Source organism: Dipteris shenzhenensis, chromosome 20 (assembly GCF_047967505.1).
Source record: "Dipteris shenzhenensis isolate YYH24624 ecotype China chromosome 20, Dip_SZ_1.0, whole genome shotgun sequence".
NCBI lineage: Eukaryota > Viridiplantae > Streptophyta > Polypodiopsida > Gleicheniales > Dipteridaceae > Dipteris > Dipteris shenzhenensis.
In genome coordinates this window covers 30,334,918-30,354,531 of record NC_141615.1, presented here as the reverse complement: position 1 = coordinate 30,354,531, position 19,614 = coordinate 30,334,918, and the positions used below count along the sequence as shown (strand labels likewise).

General features: G+C 44.9%; 1 protein-coding gene across 1 annotated transcript; it reads right to left on the bottom strand.

The window, feature by feature from the left end:
* LOC147889524 (transmembrane 9 superfamily member 7-like) lies at window positions 1-17,032 on the bottom strand. Its single transcript, XM_087391212.1, has 7 exons — window positions 16,707-17,032; window positions 15,968-16,132; window positions 15,697-15,809; window positions 15,289-15,394; window positions 15,095-15,207; window positions 1,716-1,866; window positions 1-1,616 (listed from the first exon to the last, which is right to left on the bottom strand). Exons 1-7 carry the CDS (start codon window positions 16,809-16,811, stop codon window positions 459-461), a joined length of 1,911 nt encoding a protein of 636 aa, XP_087247338.1. The 5' UTR covers window positions 16,812-17,032; the 3' UTR covers window positions 1-458.
* Window positions 17,033-19,614: the final 2,582 nt, after the last annotated feature.

The window sequence follows — 19,614 nt, the reverse complement described above, 5'->3', positions numbered from 1 at the left end:
CTCATGCATTTACATAGGGCTAAGTTGATGACAAGAACTCAAAAAGAATATTTAAGATTATTGCACATCAAACATCCTGCAATAATCACATAACAACCTGAAATGAAATGTCCAGAGCTGCTACACCTTACAAAAACAAAGGGATTAAACGTTATCATTTCCATCCCAGCTTGAAGTCGAATCAAAAAATTGCCAAGCCTAAAAGCTACCCCTTTGATCTTGGCAAGCTTTTTTGTATACGGGAAATGTTCCCACCCATTAACTTCAGATCACTGTGAGTATATGTTCCTCTATCATGAGTGCACCTTTGAGTAAGTAATAAGTGAAATTTTTGTCCATTTCCCAAACTAAGAGCGTTACTTTTAGGCCACAACTACATGCACCCAGATGAGTGCCCAATTGAATGAGAAATGTATTCCATCTCCAAGATCAGATACATCTGGTTGTTTCACACAGCCTTAGTCAAACTTGACAGAAGCATATATGGTCCGTACAAACCAGAAACATGCATAAAAGCCTATTGCACCTGTGAGCACGAAGAATGAATAGGAAATGATGATCATGTAGCCAAAGTACAGTATCCCAGATACCAATTTCGTGATGTCAAGCTTTGTGAAGAAGTAGAAGGTTGCATAAAGGAACAGGTACAGTGCCGATGACCCTGAAGTCAAATATGCCCGCCACCACCAGTGGTAGTCCTCACTACATAGTTGGAAGTAGCAAAGGACAATTGTAATTTCCGCACAAGTGACAACTAAAATGAGGAAGACTATGAATAGGAAACCGAAAATATAGTAGAACTGGTGCAGCCAAATTGATGTTAATATGAAAAACAGCTCGATGAAGACAGCGCCGAAAGGAAGGATCCCTCCAATAAAGATGGAGAAGGCTGGGCGCATGTACCATGCCTGCACAGGTATTTGTCTGGGAATCTTGTTTGTCCGAACTGGATCCTCAATTGGTGCTTTCTTATAACCAAAATAGCTCCCAACAAATACCAGAGGCACCGATATCCCAAACCACAAGAAGATAAGAGCAAACATGGTCCCAAATGGGACAGCACCAGAGGACTTCTCCCCCCAGATGAGGCAATTCAAAAAGAAGAATATACAAGAAATGACACCTGGAAACAGGAAGGCTGTTTTTAATGTGTTCTTTTTCCAGTCTGTGCCCTTGAACATTTTCAATAGACGTGCGGAAGAGTACCCAGCAAATATACCCATGAACACCCAGAGCAACAACATAGCTGTCATCAAACCTCCACGATTGGCTGGAGAAAGGAACCCAAGAGCAGCAAATATCATGGTGACAATTGTCATTCCCAGTAATTGAACTCCACTACCAATATACACACAGAGGAGTCCAGGACTAGATGGTGGCCTGAAAACATCTGCATGAACCAACTTCCACCCTGTCTCCTCTTGAGCCTCCTCCTGCGTCTCCAGCTGATTGTACCTGGCAATATCTTGATAAAGGGTGCGCACCATTATCATTGCAACCATCCCAGACAGAAATAATACAATCATAAGAGAGTTGATGATAGAAAACCAGTGAATTTGATCATCTGACATATATAGATAGGTATCCCAGCGAGATGCCCATCTGACATTGCTTGACTGCAATAAAGAGAAAAGAGATTAAAAATAATCATGAAAATCCACATGATCAAGAATGTGACAAAAGGTATAGATTGCAACTTGTCAATGTATATGTACCTGAAAATTCACATCGTAGGTGAAAATAATTTCTTCATTGTCTTTGACTTCTTGGCGAGGTTGATTGCCTGTAACTACCTGCTTTGTATCGGGATTGCAAGTGATAAGCGGCTTCTCTTTGTTAAAAGGTTTTTCGTATGTGTGCTTGACACTGCATGGACAGTTTGAAAGGTCAACTGTGATTCTTATATGTCAATGTAATTTAGCTGTCACACGACTTATGCAAGGGATGCTTGGTTGCTCAGTGCAGCACAAGTAATAGATTAACAAAGCTCAGTCTTGAATTCCATGTCATTGTTACAAAGGCTATGAAATGTACCATTAAGAAAATTTACTTCTTTTACTCGTCATGCAGACAGCATGAGTTTTATTTAGTACAGCCAAATAACAAGAGTTTGCATAATCGAAACACAGCTTCAGATGACCTAACACAAGTTCACTGAGGGAAGAGGGAGTTTGAAATCTTGTGTGCGTCAACCAAAACTAAACCATCTCACAGCAAGATTTATGCAACCCAAAGTCAGCAACCAAACCAGCCACGAATTTATATACAGTAGTCGCCAACCCACCTGTGAGGCCGCAAATGAGGACACAGGAGGAGGATGACCTGCAGTAGGCTTTTGGGGTCAGAGAGAAGCCACATGGGCATAAAAGAAGGCTGCCACACGGGCAGATCTGATAGAGAAGAAAGAGCAACATATGCCATGTGGGCAGTGATACGGACTGCCACATGGGCAGATGTTAGGGACCCGAGGGAGCAGATCAGGCAGCATATGTCAGGTTGTGGGTCCTTGTTTAAGGCTGCATACAAGGCTGGAAAATAACCTGATAGAGGGGCAGCACGTAAGCCCAGCATACGGCCCTGGTAGATGGGTCTTATACACACCAGCAAAGCAAAGGCTCTCAGCCTAGTGCCAGACCAGACCAAACCAGCAGGCAAGCAGACTAGGTGGGCAGACGTAGGGAGGTGGTAGGTCAGCCCTGTCTGGTCAGGCAGATGAGGGAGTCGTTTCGGCCTGCTCTGGATTGGCTCAACACTAATCTGGGTCGGCCAGGTCTAGGAGCCAGGTCGGTCCAGTCGGCTGCAGCAGACTGGCCTGGTCAGTCAACTTCCAGGGCTCCTTGCCCTCCTATAAAAAGGGCTTCATTCCCCCACTATTCTCCATCACCTACACAGACTGCCTTGCACACAGGCAAGCACACAGAGGGAGAGAAGTGGCTCAGCACTTGACAGCAACCTTTGGCTGTTTGTACATGCTCACCCGGTGAGCTTTTGTCTGCCCACGATTGTGGAAGAATATATCTGAGTTTTGACCATCTCTTTCTCCATCTCTTTGAGTGTTATATGAGCTAGATCGGGAGTGAGGTGTGAGTGATTCTATCCTCTATTTCCAACATGGAATTTCACAGCTCTAGATCGGAGTACCTAAGCAAGTAGGCAACTCCAATCGACACTCAGGTTTGCTGCGTGGCCAAGTTCTCCGCTGTAAATTCAGTTTACTGTTCTTTATTACAGCAAGGATGGCGGATAAAGATTCTACTGTTGCCTCGTCAGCCCCTTCTCTTCCATCCTCCTCCTCCAGATTCCTCTCATTCACAATCCCGAACTTCGGAGAGTCAGGGAAGCTAGACGGGTCAAACTACCCGATCTGGAAGATGAAAATCCGGATCCATCTTGTGGCCCGGAAGTTGTGGAAGCTAACAAGGGGGGTGGAGGCAAAACTGGAATACTTGCTGGACAGCAAGGGGAAGATTGTCATTCCAGTGGATGGTGAAGAGCTTGAGAATTAGGAAGAGAGAGATGCCCACTCCCTAGCATTAATAATTAGGACCACAGCGGACTCTGTTCTTCCACATATCCAAATAGCCGAGACGTCTGTAGAGGCGTGGGCTATCCTGAAGGATTTGTATGACACTGACAATACAACTCGAATTCTGATGCTCCAACATCAACAGTACAATCTGGAAATGACTGAGGCAGACAATGTTCATGACCATTTGGCAAAAGTCAAGGTAGTAAGGGACCAACTCGCGGCAATTGGTCAAAAGGTAGATTCAAGTCGACTGGCACTGTTTTAAGAGTTTAGTGACTACGGTCACTACAGGATAGAGGACCAAGCCTCTCACCTTCGAGGAGCTTGGGCCTTTACTATTGCAGAAAGAGGCTCCGGAAAAGTTGTTAACTCAATCAGATGAGAAGGTTCTCGTGGCAAGGGACAAGCCCGACAAGGGTAAGTTCAAAGACACTAAGAACAAAAGCAAGATCGAGGATGCAAAGAAAAGAGGCAGAAGTGCTTCTACTGTGAGAAGCTTGGTCATTCTGCTAAAGAGTGCCGCAAGAAGAAGGCAGACCTCAAGAAGGAGACGTCCAAGTCCAAGGAGGAGCCAAAGACCGAATCGGCAAACGTCACGACCGGCGCTCTCTTCATCATCACTGAGTACTTCTCCGCTTATGCAGTCAGTGAAGGAGAGGAAGGTTGGTATGTGGACAATGGAGCTTCAAAGCACATGTCCAACAAGGAGGAGTGGTTCAAAACCATGGAAAGTACGCATCCCCATTCCAAGGTCACTGTTGGGGATAACCGGTCATGCCTTGTGAAGGGTGTCGGTAGTACTCCATTCATCACGATTGCAGGAAACGAGGAGTTGATTTCCGGTGTACTGTATGTACCTGTTAGAAGGTCACTGCCCCACCTGTGAGCCCCCGATTTGAGGGGACAAGGGGGCAGAAGACCATAGGGGGTAGGGGAAGGTAAAAGACAGCAGACCTACCTGGCAAGGAACCCGCGCAGCAGCAAAGGATGGAGCGGCATCCTAGGCGCCTCTTGGACCTGCATACGGGCGGCGTTGGGAGCTGCAACAGCAGCCCATGAGCCCTGCTCATGGGCCCTTATATAGGCCTGGCCCAAGCTGGCCAGATCCAGCAAAGGCCAACCAGTCTGGTCGGTTGATGGGCTGGCAGCTCGGTGCATTGGGCAAGGAGCCGACTCCCTGGTCGGCCACATTGAGGGGGCCTAGCCCCTCTTATAAAAAGCCCTCATTCCCTCCTCATTCCTCATCACCTGCACAGACTGCCTTGAGCGCACAGGAGAAGAATAGGCTCAGCATCATTGACAGCATCTCGGGCTGTTTGTACACGCTCATCCTTGAGCTTTTGTTTGTCCACGATTGTGGAGGAATATATCTGAGTTCTGTCCTATCTCTCTTTCAGTTTTTTTTTTAGTGTTGTATGAGCTAGATAGGAAGTGAGGTGTGAGTGATTCTATCCTCTATTTTCCAACGGTACCGAATTTGTGCAAGAACCTATTGTCTGTCAGTCAAATGGACAAGCACAATATGTCGGTCTTATTCGACAACGGCAAGGTCAATGTCACATCCAAGGCAAACGGATAGGTGGTGGCTCAAGGTGTCGAGGAGCATGGGCTGTATCAGCTCAATGCTCTATTGGTGCACGGGGATCATGGAAGATCCAGATTATGACATGAGCGGTTCGGTCACGTCAACTATGGCACTCTCTCCAAGATGCAGAAGAAAAAGATGGTAGATGGACTTCCACCGATTGCAGGCAATGATCGTGTCTGCAAGGCTTGCGTGGAAGGCAAGCAACACAGGGACAAGTTCCCACAGGAGGCCTCATCACGGGCCAAGAAGCCACTTGAGTTGGTTCACACCGACATCTGCGGCCCCATGACGACAAATTAATTCGCTGGTTCGCGGTATTCTCTCTTATTAGTGGATGATTTCAGTCGCATGACGTGGGTATTCTGCCTAGCCAAGAAATCTCAAGCTTTCGAGAAATTCAAAGACTCGAAGGCCCAAGTAGAGAAGGAGAGCGGGGAGGTAATCAAAGCCTTCCGCACCGACAGAGAGGGAGAGTTCACTTGTACCGAGTTCAATGGATTTTGCAAGAAGCACGGGATTAAGAGACAGCTCGCACATCTCAGCAGAATGGAGTTGCTGAGAGGAAGCACAGGACCATCACAAAGATAGGGTTGACCATGTTGCGAGGGAGGAATCACACGAAAGCCTACTGGGGTAAAGTCGTGAACACTGCCGTTCACATCCTCAACAGAACCAAGACCAAGGCTGTTGATGAAAAGACTCCATACGAAGCTTATTATGGTAATAAGCCCATCATATCTCATCTAAGGGTTTTCGGTTCTAAAGCATTTGTGCATGTACATAAAGATGAGCGGACAAAGCTGGATCCCCATAGCCGGAGTTGTATCTTTGTGGGATACAGCGAAGAGTCCAAGGCCTATCGCCTATTCGACCCGGACAAGAAAAAGATCCTTATCAGTAGGAATGTGATCTTTGAAGAGACCAAGCCACAACCTGTAAAAGAGGTTATAGAACTTCTGGCGTTACCCCCATTCAAAGTCACCATCCGAGAGGTGGACCCAACTGAAGACCCCGAGGAGGAGGAGGAGGAGGAGCATGCCATTCCAGAGCCAACTCCCAAGTCAACTCCATCTAAAGCACCTCCATCTGAGAAGAAGCTACCTCAATGGTATTTAAAGACATTAGCAGACTCTCGGGTCACAGACATTCCCGAGAGCAGTTCCGGAGCATGGCGAAATCAACGAAACATGAAAACTCCCTCCATGAACTTTGCTTTGGTAGCTCAGCTTGCGGAGCCCCATTCCTTCCAGGAAGCGAAGGATATACCAAAATAGTAGAAAGCCATGCAAGCAAAGATGGATGCCATTTTGAAAAATGACACCTGGGATTTAGTGCCCAAACCAACCAAGCGGAAGGTCATCGGGACTAAATGGGTGTACAAGCTTAAGTTCAAGTCAGATGGGAGCTTGGACAAGTACAAAGCAAGATTGGTGGTGAAAGGCTATGCACAGTCAGAAGGACTTGACTTCGACGAGACCTTCGTCCCCACAGCTAGGATGGTGACTATTCAGACAGTCATTGCCTTCGCTGCTCATCATAGTTGGCTTATTTTTCAGATGGACGTCAAGTTTGCATTTTTTAATGGTAACCTGGAGGAGAAGGTATATGTGGCACAACCACCAGGATTTCAGATTCCAGAACCCCCATCAAAAGTCCGCAAACTAAAGAAGGCCTTATACAGGTTGAAACAGGCCGCCAGAGCTTGGTACCAACAGATAGATGTTTTCTTTCAGAAGATCGGGCTTCAGCGTAGTCCATCCAAATCAAATTTTTATCTCGACACAGAGAGGGATTTGCAGCTGGTATTGATTCTATATGTAGATGACCTCATCATTAATGGGGATCATACGAAGAAGATTGCTCAGGTCAAGCGACTTCTCATGGAGGAGTTCGAGATGACTAACTTAGGCATACTTCACTACTTTCTTGGGATTGAGGTGAAGCAGGGAAAGAGCAGTATCTTTATTTCACAGAAGAAATATTGCAGGGCACTGCTCAAACGCTTTGAGATGGAAAATTGCAAAGCAACAGTGACTCCCATGAAAACTAGTCTGAAGCTGAGTGTGCGTAATCCATCTCAGCCGATTGATTCATCACTATATCGACGCTTGGTGGGGAGCTTCACCAATACCCGACCAGATATTTCCTTCGCAGTTGGATTGCTCTGTCAATTCTCCGCCACACCCAAGAAGGCTCATTGGGATGCAAGTATGAGGGTGCTAAGGTACTTAAAGGATACCTGCACCTACGGCATCACTTATACCAGAGACATTGAGTTGGGAGGTTTCTGTGATAGTGATTAGGCATGTGACATTGATAGCCAGAGATCGACCTCTAGATATTGTTTTACTCTCATCAAGAGCTATGTCATGGCTGAGTAAGAAACAACCTACTGTCGCCCTTTCAACTACAGAGACAGAGTACAGGGCTGCCTGTACAGCGGCATGTGAAGCATTGTGGCTCAGGCGGATCTTGGAGGACATGAATGTGGCCCAAGAAGATGCAACTGCGGTTATGTGCGACAACCAGAGTTGCATAGTGATCGCCCACAGCCCACAACCCCGTGTTCCACGCACAGACGAAGCACATCGAGGTCCACTACCACTTTGTTCGAGAACTCATCGACGAAGAAGTCATAGAGGTGATATACTGCCAGACCAACAACATCTCAGATGTCTTCACAAAGGTGCTTCCCAAGCAGCAGATGTAACACCTCATACGACGCATGGGGATCGGCCCAGAAAAGACACTGCCCCACCTGTGAGCCCCCGTTTTGAGGGGACAAGGGACAAGAGACTGTAGGGGGAAAGAGGCAATGGCTACCTAGCTGCATGGAGGACTGCGCCTACATAGAAGATTGTGCTAGCATGGTACGGTGGCACGTGGAGCAGGTCCAGGACCAGCCAGCAGCAGCAAAAGGCCTCCAAAGGGGTTCTACTTATAGCCAGACCAGCCAGGTCTGGTCGGCCCACCTACAGCCCCAAAAAGGGCCCTGACCAGGTCGGTCCAGTCGGCTGCAGCAGACTGGCCTGGTCAGTCAACTTCCAGGGCTCCTTGCCCTCCTATAAAAGGGGCTTCATTCCCCCACTACTCTCCATCACCTACACAGACTGCCTTGCACACAAGCAAGCGCGCAAAGGGAGACAAGTGGCTCAGCACTTGACAGCAACCTTTGGCTCTTTGTACATGCTCACCCAGTGAGCTTTTGTCTCCCCACGATTGTGGAAGAACATATCTGAGTTTTGACTATCTCTTTCTCCGTCTCTTTGAAAGTTGTATGAGCTAGATCGGGAGTGAGGTGTGAGTGATTCTATCCTCTATTTCCAACATACAGCCACTCGAAATGCGTGGGTATCTATGTGGACAGCCACCAGAATCTCATTGCACAAGATTTCAAATACAAAGTTACAAATCGTGCCAATATGTGGCCAGAAGAGCCTCGAAGAAAGGTGCTTTGTATCATCCATCTTGTCCTCAATTTCTAAGAGGGGCGGCCAGATGGTAATCTCTTAGATGGATGATCGCATTAGCATTTGTGCAATTGACGAGATGGTGACCTCGGTAGGTGAACCTATTGATGGTAATTGGATTGCACAAATGTTCACGATCGGTGCTGCATTGGATCGTACTTATGTTCCAAGTTGGTGTACAAGTACAAAGCTGGAGCTAGACAAGCACATCTGCATGCATGCACACGGAGTGAGTTGTTGTCTCAAGTTAAGTTGTGTAATCTCGGAGAAGTCTTAAGCTGTAGGATATCGGCTGTAACAAGTAAGCTCTCCTTGTTTCTGATATGGTATCCAAACCTTGTCTAGTAGCGGCTATGTGATCTTTGGTAGGCAATGAATCTGCTCATATCCGCGTAACTGGGAATGAAAAGACAATAATATCTTGCCTATATGATTGCAGAAAAAAGAGCTTGGGTATGAACCAAACATTGTAACATTTCCAACCTTTCAAAACGCAATTCTAGACTGCCTTGAATCCTCCAACGCCCCAACCCCCAATTCTTTCCATGCAACAGGTGTCCCCATACAGCCTCTATCCAGCAACATGGACTAGTTCCGTATGCTTACTCTAAAAGAGCAAACAGTTTACTGTTTTCTCTTAGCGAGCAAACAGTTTACTGTTAAACAGCTTACTCTTAACGAGCAAACAGTTTACTGTTTTCTGTTTAGTGATAACAGCTGTAGGCTCTATCTTGGCTTACCTAATACCTTTACCTTGGCTTACTTTGTACAGGTAACAGGACATGCCGCTGATCCAAGATGAGACTTAGACTCTCAAGTCACCATAATGAGCTCATATGGCACTTCTGGAGTGACGAAAATGATTGCAATTATTGCAACTTCGAGTTTGGTGGCAGTGCCCTACGTATCAAAGCACGTTTGAGTTGCATGTACCAAGATAGCTGGAGATTTTATTTACCACCATTCAAGCAAGCCATTCTGGATATTGGTGAACTATATAGTGCAAGTAGTCACAGACAATGCCTCAAATTGGAAGGCGATGGGAAGGATGGGTGGAGGAAGAGTTGTCATCCATCGTATGGACTCCTTATCATGGAACGCATTTCATTGAATCTGAAACATTTGGAAACAGAGACGTTTCAGGTTCAAAGAAATATGGGTAGGGTACATTACCTAGATTTGATATTTGTACTTTCAGGAGACGAAATAGTGCTTCCGACGGCACCTTTGCACAGCCCTGCTCTCGTTATCACCCGCTACCTGCAAAGCCTGGCCTAGCAGGCTCAACTAGGCCAGCCACCACCCCTGCACATAGATATTGCAAAGTCTTAAGCAAGCTCTTGCAACCAAGCATAGCTGCACCACTAGTGACGCTTCCCTTTAGTCCAACTCCAAGAGACCATCCAATCCGACGCCAGCGACCTTGCAAAGGGTTCAAGACACAATCTACTATCAAGTACCTAGTACTTGCAGGCTACCTACGACGACTGCTTCAAGTGACAGTTTCATTCGCATGGCTACAGCACCACTTCAAGCAACGAACAGTACAGCACCAACTAACATTGTCCACAGCGATTACAAGCAGCTTTGAAATAATTCTCAGCGATTACTAATTGTCAGCGCATTATTGACACAGTGCTTTGTCCGTTGACAGTTTGCCATAGCTGAACCTTGGTCCCTGCGTACACTCGCTTCTCTTTTCTTTCTTTTTGTACATCTCTGTCGTTGCATGCAGCAGCTAGCTGCATGCTGCTCATTGGTGTAGCTACCTATTTGCTAGCTGCTCTAAGCATTGGTTGCTAATAGCTATCACAATTCATTGTGCTGCAGAGGTGACTCCAATTCCAAGGACAGTACAACAGCCAGTTAGAGATGAGGCGAGCAAGTGAACGTGGAGCTACAATAGGCACCTCAGGCTCAAAGCAATGCAAGTGCAAGCACTGTGGCGCCTCATTTTGTGGCAGTGCACCTCCTATGAGAGCACATCTTCTTGAAAAGGGTGTGAATCAGTGTGCAGGAGAAGTTCCAGATGATGTCATTCTTTCTTCGGGACGCACACCAAGTGTGCCATCAAAGAGAGCAAGAGTTGAGCCTACATCCCACAGCAGGTCCTGGATCTTCTCCTTGGAGTCCCATTGTGAAATCGCATGTGGACCCCCTCCTCTACTTTCACCACCTACACAAGGTGCTGCTTTTTCTATTGCTAGTGTTTCCGCTAGACGTGCACCAGTGCAATTTGTGGGGACTCCAAGGTTCCCAAATTCATTGAGGGTACCACCCAGGCCACGGACTCTACGAGCCTATTAGGTCACAACTTTGTTTGCATCTATCGTTGGGCAACTCCCAAGCTCTTTTTCTAGTGTGATCTTTCCTTTAACCTGGCTCGTACTCCAGCTTTTCAGGAGTTTGTGCAGGCATTGGCAGAGGCTGAACCTTCATTTAGGCCTCCATCTCCAGAGACATTACGCACTCGCGAGCTGAAACCAGAGGTATTGGAAGTTGGAAAGAGCTGCATCCTATTAAGGCATCGTGGGATAAATATGGATGCTCTATTTTGTGTGATAGGTAGTCAACCATGAGGAGATGCCCTCTCATTGATATCCTTGTCTCATCTTGTGTGGGTACTATTTTTTAGATCTATTGATTCATCAAATGACTCCCATACAGGTGTCTACATTTACAGCCACACCAAGAAGGTAGTAGAGTATGTGGGGCCTGAGAATCTAGTACAAGTTGTCACAGGCAATGCAAATAATTGTCAACGCATGGGTGCACTTCTAGAGAGTGACTATCAACAAATTTTTTGGACTCCGTGTGCTGCACATAGTTTGGACCTTCTTTTAGAGGACATAGAGAAGCTTCCCTGGATGTCCTTGGTGATTGACAAAGTACGGAGCAATGGTAAATTTTTGACAAGGAAGCATAGAGCCCTTGCAATTTTTTGACAGCATAGCTCCCTTGAGATTCTAAATCCCTCAAAGACCCAAAGGATATAGGTTGTTTCAGCCTAGCACAAGCAAGGTGATTGTCAGTAGAGATGTGGTTTTTGCAGAGCATGTCCCTTTACCTTGGCTGGACTGTAAAAAACAGCCTTCTGTTTTGATCAAACTTCTGGTTGATTTTGGGGCCTATATTAGCCACCACTTGTACTTTCTCATTATCCATTTGAAAGTACTCCTCGTTTCCTCAGCTTGTTGTTTGCTCCCTTGCATCCCATCTCCGTTCCATTGCTCCCCGCACCCAACATCATCTAGCACCTCTGAAATAAATTGCAGTGTGTTCTCAACTATACACACCAAGAAACAGAATAGACTAGAAGATTCCCAAGCAGCTTTAGATCTTGCGGAGTAACATTCAATCATTACTAATTAGCCATGAGTCATTGAGTACTCATTGCTGAGTTGCTTAATGACTTCAATGTTCAGACTTTTGAATCTTGATGCTACTTCATATATGGGCTTCAAACTTGCTACTTAATATTTTAGATTTCAGTAAAGTTTGAATTAAAGTTAAGGCTTGACCTTTGTAATCTAGATTCCAGCCTAGAGTCTAGACTCTGTATGTTAAATGAATTTGTGAGTACTATCCAGTCAACTTGCACTTTAAACTTCGTCTCTAGAGTCTAGATTTCATCATTTCTGTTAATTTACTGATTTCTGTCTACAGTTCTGAAGTCTGAAATCTGAAATTTAAAGTTTAAAACTTGAGCTTTCACTTTGTGTCTACTTTACTGAAATCTGAAATTTAACGTTTCAGGCTTGAGCTTTTTAAACTAGTCTCTAGATTCTAGTATAGAGTCTACACTCTATATATTATTGATTTTGTAAGTACTTACTACTATCCACACTTTAAATCTTGTCTCTAGAGTATAGACTTCATGATTTATCATTTCTCTAAATGATGAATAGTGATTTCTGTCTACACTTCTGAATACTTTCAAAATCAATGATAGTTGGCATTATAGGCATTGTATGAAGTTCTTTTGTGAGTTTTTAACTTGTTTTGCATAGTTTTAGCATACTAAATGTATGAGGGCATAAAATTTGCATTTTTGAAACCAAAAATACAAACTGAACTTTTTGAATCCCCCCCTGGTTTTTTGAAACGTTTCACATTTCATAGTACTGAAATGTTTCATTGAACTATGCTCCTTATTCAACCCATTGCTTGGAGCACCTAATTGAGTATGTGGGAGAGTTAGATTGGGTGAAGGGTAGCTATGGAGATAACAAGGAAGCTTGACAACATTATCACGTAGAAGCCAAATTTGTTAACTATGTAAAGGGCAAACAGTGACTTGGAGACTTTAAAGCTAGACAAGACCCCCTTCATATACATCTACATGGTTTTGGAGAGGCTTTTCAAGGCACAACCTGGACTCCTCTCTAGTGCGGTTTCTCACCAATGGGTCGCTTTGTGATAAACATGATGAGGCAAAGGCACGAGAGTTTACCCAAAAAAATTTTAGAAAGTACATTTTGGCGTAATTGCCATTGCTCTCGCAAAAACTTTGTGGCCCCTCTTAATGAGGAAGAGACCAACAAGAGGACGGAGTTGTGGTGGACCAACATGAATATTTCAGAAGTCCAACATAGCTAAAACATGGGCCAGTTTCAGGAGCACTCTTCGGAGGATTCCTCCTCCCTCTCGTGAAGAGATTGATAGGCAACCCATCATGTGGAATGACAATATTTTTGATGATCATGGCAGACCACTTGGTGCCTCACTCTACATGCGGTGGCCCAGGTGGGAGAGGGGACTTGCATCATCTTTGGGGTCTTGGAAAGCTTTCCGCAGGCTTCCAGAGGAGACCAAGTCTCAGTTGACAGGACATCTCAGAGGGATGCAGGGAGGATCTTGCAGATTGAGGCAGCCCTTCCAGAGGATTAGGTAGACAGATGATATGCCACTCACTTGCTCCACTTGGGCAGGTACTTTTACGAGAGGCGGTGTTCCGCTTCAGGCTTTGGCCTTTCGAGATACACAGGAGGATGCTTTAGTTTTTAGTGTGCAGGATGGTGGCAGATTGCTCAGATCCACACATGACATCTTGCTTGAGTCTGCTTTTCAGCCTATCAAGGTTGTAGGTCTTTTGGTGCAGGGATCAGATTCAAACTGGTTCCTCAACCCAAACCCCCGGCTACTCTCCACCGGGTCTTAGAGGCTTTGGCTCTACGGGGGAGTTCCCATTAGGTATTTGTAGTGGGACCTTGGAGAGTGGGAGTGGATTGACGCAGGGCATCGAGAGCCGAGCATCCCCTTCTTTCATTACACGGTTAGTAATGCTAGGAGATTTCAGCTCAGTAGTAGAGGTTGGAGACCTTCCAGAGTTCCTCATTGGGAGACATTTGATATCACTATGGCCTCGTTGCCTCTCTGCTTTGGAGACTATTCAGCATTGTTTATGGGATTGCAGATAGGCAAGGATGATTTGGATGGGAGTAGCTAGGATTTTCAGTCACTTTGCCCACTGCCCACTCTTTATGACATGGGGCTCAGTGGCTTGGCTCTCTTACAGGGCCTCAGGTATTCTATGAGAGACTTCACTCCTCTCGGGCCATTTTGGTTCGACGTCATCAGATTGAGTCCTTTTCGTTGGATGTGGTACCACACCTTCCTTTTACATATGTACATGCCTCTGTGGATACTTCTTGGGAGATTTTAGCGAGCATAGCATCCTGGCAGATCTGGAGAGCCAAATGCACAGAGGCTATGGAGGGTACTCAGGTTCATCCCTCGCACACTTTAGCTAGTATCTAGACAGACACCGTACATACTTTGATGGCCGTATGGATGAGTATGCAGGGAGACTCCCGTGCAGCCTCAGCTAGGAGGGCTTCTTTCTTCAAGGAATGGAAGGATTCTCCTTTCTTCTCTGAGACTCCCACAAGGTTGAGGTGGCACTTTCAGCCTCAGCCTTGGTTGTTTTCCACCTCACTTTGAGGGGGTTTTATTTATCCTCACGATTTCATGATGTATTCCGCTTTGCGCTTACTCTCGCAGGTTTTTCTTAATAGAAGTCTATTTCTGGGGGGAAAAAAAAACGTAAGCTAGCTTCAATGTATCCAGGATACCTTTTCATACGCCAAAACCTACACAAAGCAGTGAGAAGGTAGCTATCTGAGATCCCTTTTGCTGCAACATTGAGCATTGCAGAACAAACATATATCAAAGGCCCCTTAAGCTCCATCCGCCCCAACTGACAATGCATAACCATGCATTGCTTAAGGAATGTCTATTTGAGCTTCTTCATTGCAAAAGCACTCAAAACTGCAGATAGAAACCCTTTTCCCATAGGGAAACCAGACTGCTTTTCTATATATTTAATTTTACTACATTTTCAGTTTGTGGGTAAAAGTGATCTCTTCTTGTGAATCCACATGCTATTTTGCATAGTTCCAAAAGGTTGTCTAGTACAGAGTAGCATTACTTCAAAGTGCTTGTTTTAAACTCAGACTAAATCCATGTGAACATGGCACAAAAGACAGCCTATCTGTAAACAGATACCTGAAAGGAGTGACCTGAAAACCAACAACACGGGAAGCCCTGCTATCACTGTCCATATGGTATAAAACTGTGAAGGAAAGATGGTTGAAAATAAAGTGCCTTTCTTCAGCTCCCTGCAATAGCAAAAAAACTGTCAGCACAAACAGAAATGCCTGATGTCGTTGCAAATGGAAGACTTAACCCTTGGAACCTACATCTGCAGCTGGTTCTTTGAAGCCAATGGGAAAACCTCGATCATAATAATTTACACCATCCTGCTTCTCTGTCAATACTCTTGCTACAGGCAGATTATCCAAAATCCTGACAATCACATTGATCATGTCATCTTTATATAAGACCCAAAAGAGCTCTCACAAGCTATAACGCACAGTTGCCCAAAATCTGGATAAACCATAACATCACAAAAGTCCATGTGCACAAAAGATATCCAGACCAACAGATTACATTTCACGGATGATTTAGGTTTATGTGCAGCAGCCTATGATTTGATTGAAAATTGATTACTCTGCATCAATCTTCATCAAAATCGTTAACATCAGCTTTAGTAGATATTATTGACTCATAAATTTCACAATAGAAAAAGAATGGCAGATGTAGCTCACATGTTTATACGGTAATCCTCATCAATTTTTTCTCTGAAATTCTTTGCAGTATCAGGCTCCAGCTTGTCAATTTTGCAAGCAAAATTACAAAGCTTATCATCCCTCATAAGGAACTGCCATGTCATTATAAAGCAAACTGGTCACTAACATCTAGATACACCCGATCATTTTGCGCACTTATACTGCAACCACTGGACAAAAAGTAGGAAAGGGATTAAGCCCAAAATGACATCTCTGGATCCAGATTGGTGTGAAAAGCTTTTTGGCTTACCACATATGGAGAATTCTCAATGCGGTCACCCCTCAAAACCTCCCCTAGATTTTCAGCAATGTTTTCAGTCTTCTCAGGAGAACAAAAACCTAGAGAATAATATTCATAGGGCAGCTGTGTTTTGACGGATGTCAACTTGTTCACCTTGACCTGGAGCTCATCCCCCTGCATCCACACAGGCAGACCAGAAACTCAACGAGTTACTCTTGCAGTCCAACCAAAAATTCTGCAGCTCCACAAATGATCCAGCAAAGTTAGACTGCAATATCAACCCATTCTGAAAGCAGGAGAGAATATGAGCTTTTGAAGATATGTGCGCAAAGGCGTCTACGTTTCATAATCTCGATAACTCAAACGGGCAGGATTGAGATCGATACACTGAGTGGTTGCTAGAGCATACAAGGGTTAGAGGCGTCCATTCCGAAATAGATACTCAGAATTCAAAGATTTATCACGGCAACAGGCCGGATTGTCTATTTAATAGATCTGCAGACCCCGGGTGTGGCAGATCTACTAATTATTGTCCACTTGACGATCAACTATTGGAGACAATGGCACCAGCTACGAGAAGTAGAGTTTTTGACACACAGCATTCTCCTCGGGCAACAAGAGGCTTGTGACGAAGCTGGGAGACTGGATCCCCAAAACAGGTAAACACAGCCAAAGAGACAAAACGTGCAGCGAATTCACCAATGAAAGGTTTTCAAGATGAAATGAAGATGAGAGACGAAGAGTGCACCTCGCTAAAATCGCGGGGAGCGACGCCAGGGAGGTAGAAGCCATGGGAGGCAGAAGCGAGCAGGAAGGAGAGGAAGAAGAGGGAAAAAAGGGAAGGAGAGGCCATGGTTGGGGAGAGCAGGAGATGAAATGGTGTTGAAGATGAAAGGGGGAGCGATCTAGGGATCCATGGAAAGATGGGAGGAGCAGGGAGAGATCGATGGATACGAAGCAAACTGATCTCCACTGCTCTGCAGCCCAACACTACTTCTAATCCTTCGGTTCTTCTTCTTCTACTATTTGCTTCAACAAAACTGCAACATCGTCAAACCCTTTTCAAGAAAACCTTGCATCCATTTATATTTTATATATTTCATAAACCCTTCTTAGACGGATCGCCTTTTTGCCTGCCTTTCACACCCACCCCACGGCTTGCTTTGTCGCCCTCGCCCACACCCCGTATCGGTATCGGTATCGCACCCCTCTACATCGAACACCTGTCACCACCCATTTATCGATTTTTTGCGTGGTTGGTGGCCAGCTGGCGGCCTCGGGGTTGGAGGCACTCCCCGCATGCCTGCGTCCGTCAGGGTCCTTGTGCCTCCTCCGCTGTCTGAGGTTTGTTTGGTTCACAAGGTCCACACTTGAGGTGGTGCCGAATAAATAAGGTGGGGGGAACGAGTTCTCCATGAGATGTCTGGCGGGTGTCCACGAACGGGTCCTACGTCTATCAGTAGGTTTGCCCCTGTCTTTTTGCTCATGGGGTCCATCCATGCCCACCCGTCTTCTCCGGATTGGGAGGGGAAGTGGATGGCACGTGGATGGACCAAGAATTCCAGTCCTACATCTGTAAGTAGGTTTGCTATTATCTTTTTTCTCATCCATGCCTACCCATCTACTCTAGCTCTGATGCACAGACCGAGGAAATCCATGAATGGTTCTTATATCTGTCAGCAGGTTTGTTATAACTTGTTCATTGAACTCACATCTTTTCTGCTGGGGTCCCTGGTTCAAGACTTGGGCGAGGATGGACGAGGGACTTAGATTTTGTCCACCATGGTTTTGAACATCCAATAATACTTTGCAACGTGCCATCCACCCTCTCATACTCCGAAGGCTCAACATTGGGCAAACGATATGTAAATAACAAAGTGGTAGTTTTGTGGGAAATGGGAAATTTCATGGTGTGTGGTCCCCCCCTTTTTTCCTACATAACCAGGTCAACGGTTTTGTGGGGAAAAGGACTTTCTGAAGCATTTGCAAATTCCACATCTTCACCAAACATTATGATATTTTAACGTGAAAAACCCTTTTCTCACCATGTCATTAAGGCGTAAGTCCACAATCCATTAAAGGAAAAGCTAGCCTCTCGCGTGTGCATGTTGGAACCCAAGGATTTCCTATGATCCAAAGGCTTTAAAGCCTTAGATTATGTTTTTGCTTTTTGGTATGAAAAGAGCACGATGTCAAAACTTGTGTTTCAAAAAGCAAGGTTATTACATCCAACTTCAGTTGGCACACTCTTGCAACAATCACCTTAGCCAAACTTTCTCAAAAAATTGAGAGAATGAATCAAGGTTGCTAAGAATGATGATGTGAAATTTGATGTTCCTTTATGTCGCAAGCATGTCCTTGTCTTTATAAATTCATGAGTGCACATTCTTGCAATAATCACCTCAGCACAAGACTTTTTCAACAAATGGAGAGAAGAAATCAATGTTGCTAAGAATAATAATGTGAAATTTGATGTTCAGTTATGTCATAGGTGTGTCTTCTGGGAGGACATATCCCTTGAGGAGTTCTCCATTCTATTTCAAAGTGGTTGACGGTATTTCTAAAATCCAAAGAGATCTGATGTAAGCTTCTTCGATGAATGCAAGTTCCATGTAGGGCTAGACAATAAATATGTGGCAATGCTATTGCTAAAGGACAACTTCAACTCTGTGTTGACAATTAGGGCTAAACATGATCCTAACGAATAACACATAATTAGAACTAACCATTCTCCCTAACCTAGTCAACTTGACCAACAACATGCAAAAACAACCCATAGGCTCAGATTTGCCAAAAGTGCCAAACCATTTGATTCATTGAGCATCAAAGAAAACCAACAAATTGTAACGATCGAAGTTAGACCGTGAGCAGAGCTCACTTTTCTAGGAAGTTCCTCCTTATACCTTTCACTTGTAGCTTGAAGGTTGGAGGAAAAGTGCTATGGGAGGTCATGGGAAGCAGAGTGACCTGCTACCATCGTTGTCTTAAAATACATTACTTTTCTTACACGTTCAAGTTGTTGGCAAAAAGATCCTACAAATAGAAGAGCTCGAAATGTTGTTTGTTATACTAATGTTCATATCTTGTGCAATTTGTAGCATGTGAACATCTTCAACTAACTTTGTGAGATACAAGCCGCTCTCTGGGCACTTTTCGACCACAAACGTGTGATCGGAGCACTTTCTCGTCCATCAATGTCTAGCTGGAGGGTCTTAACTGTGGTTTTACTAGTGACACAATAACTTTGCCACGTATTACAACTACCTTCTGCAATGGCCAACCTACTGCATGACAGCTTTATTCATTTTCCACACTTGTGGTATGCAGTGGTTATTTTGGTTTGATAGTTAGAATGTTTACTAGACAATGTAGTGACTTGTAGAAGCGCAATCAAACCGTATCCTTGATGTGATGAGGCAAGCAAATGACATGGCAAGATGGCACGACCAGCAAGTGTGAGATGTCAAATGTTCCACTTTTTGAATGGTAATCTTGTTGGCTATCGTTTTCCAGTTGTTGGAATGCTCATAGCTCTTCTCTCCTTAGGTGGAATCATTACAAAGTAGTGTTGAATCTAAAAGCTTCCTAGGTTCTTGCTCGACACTCCGATTATAAAGGAACCAGCTTTGGCATGGTATGATAATTTATCAGACAAC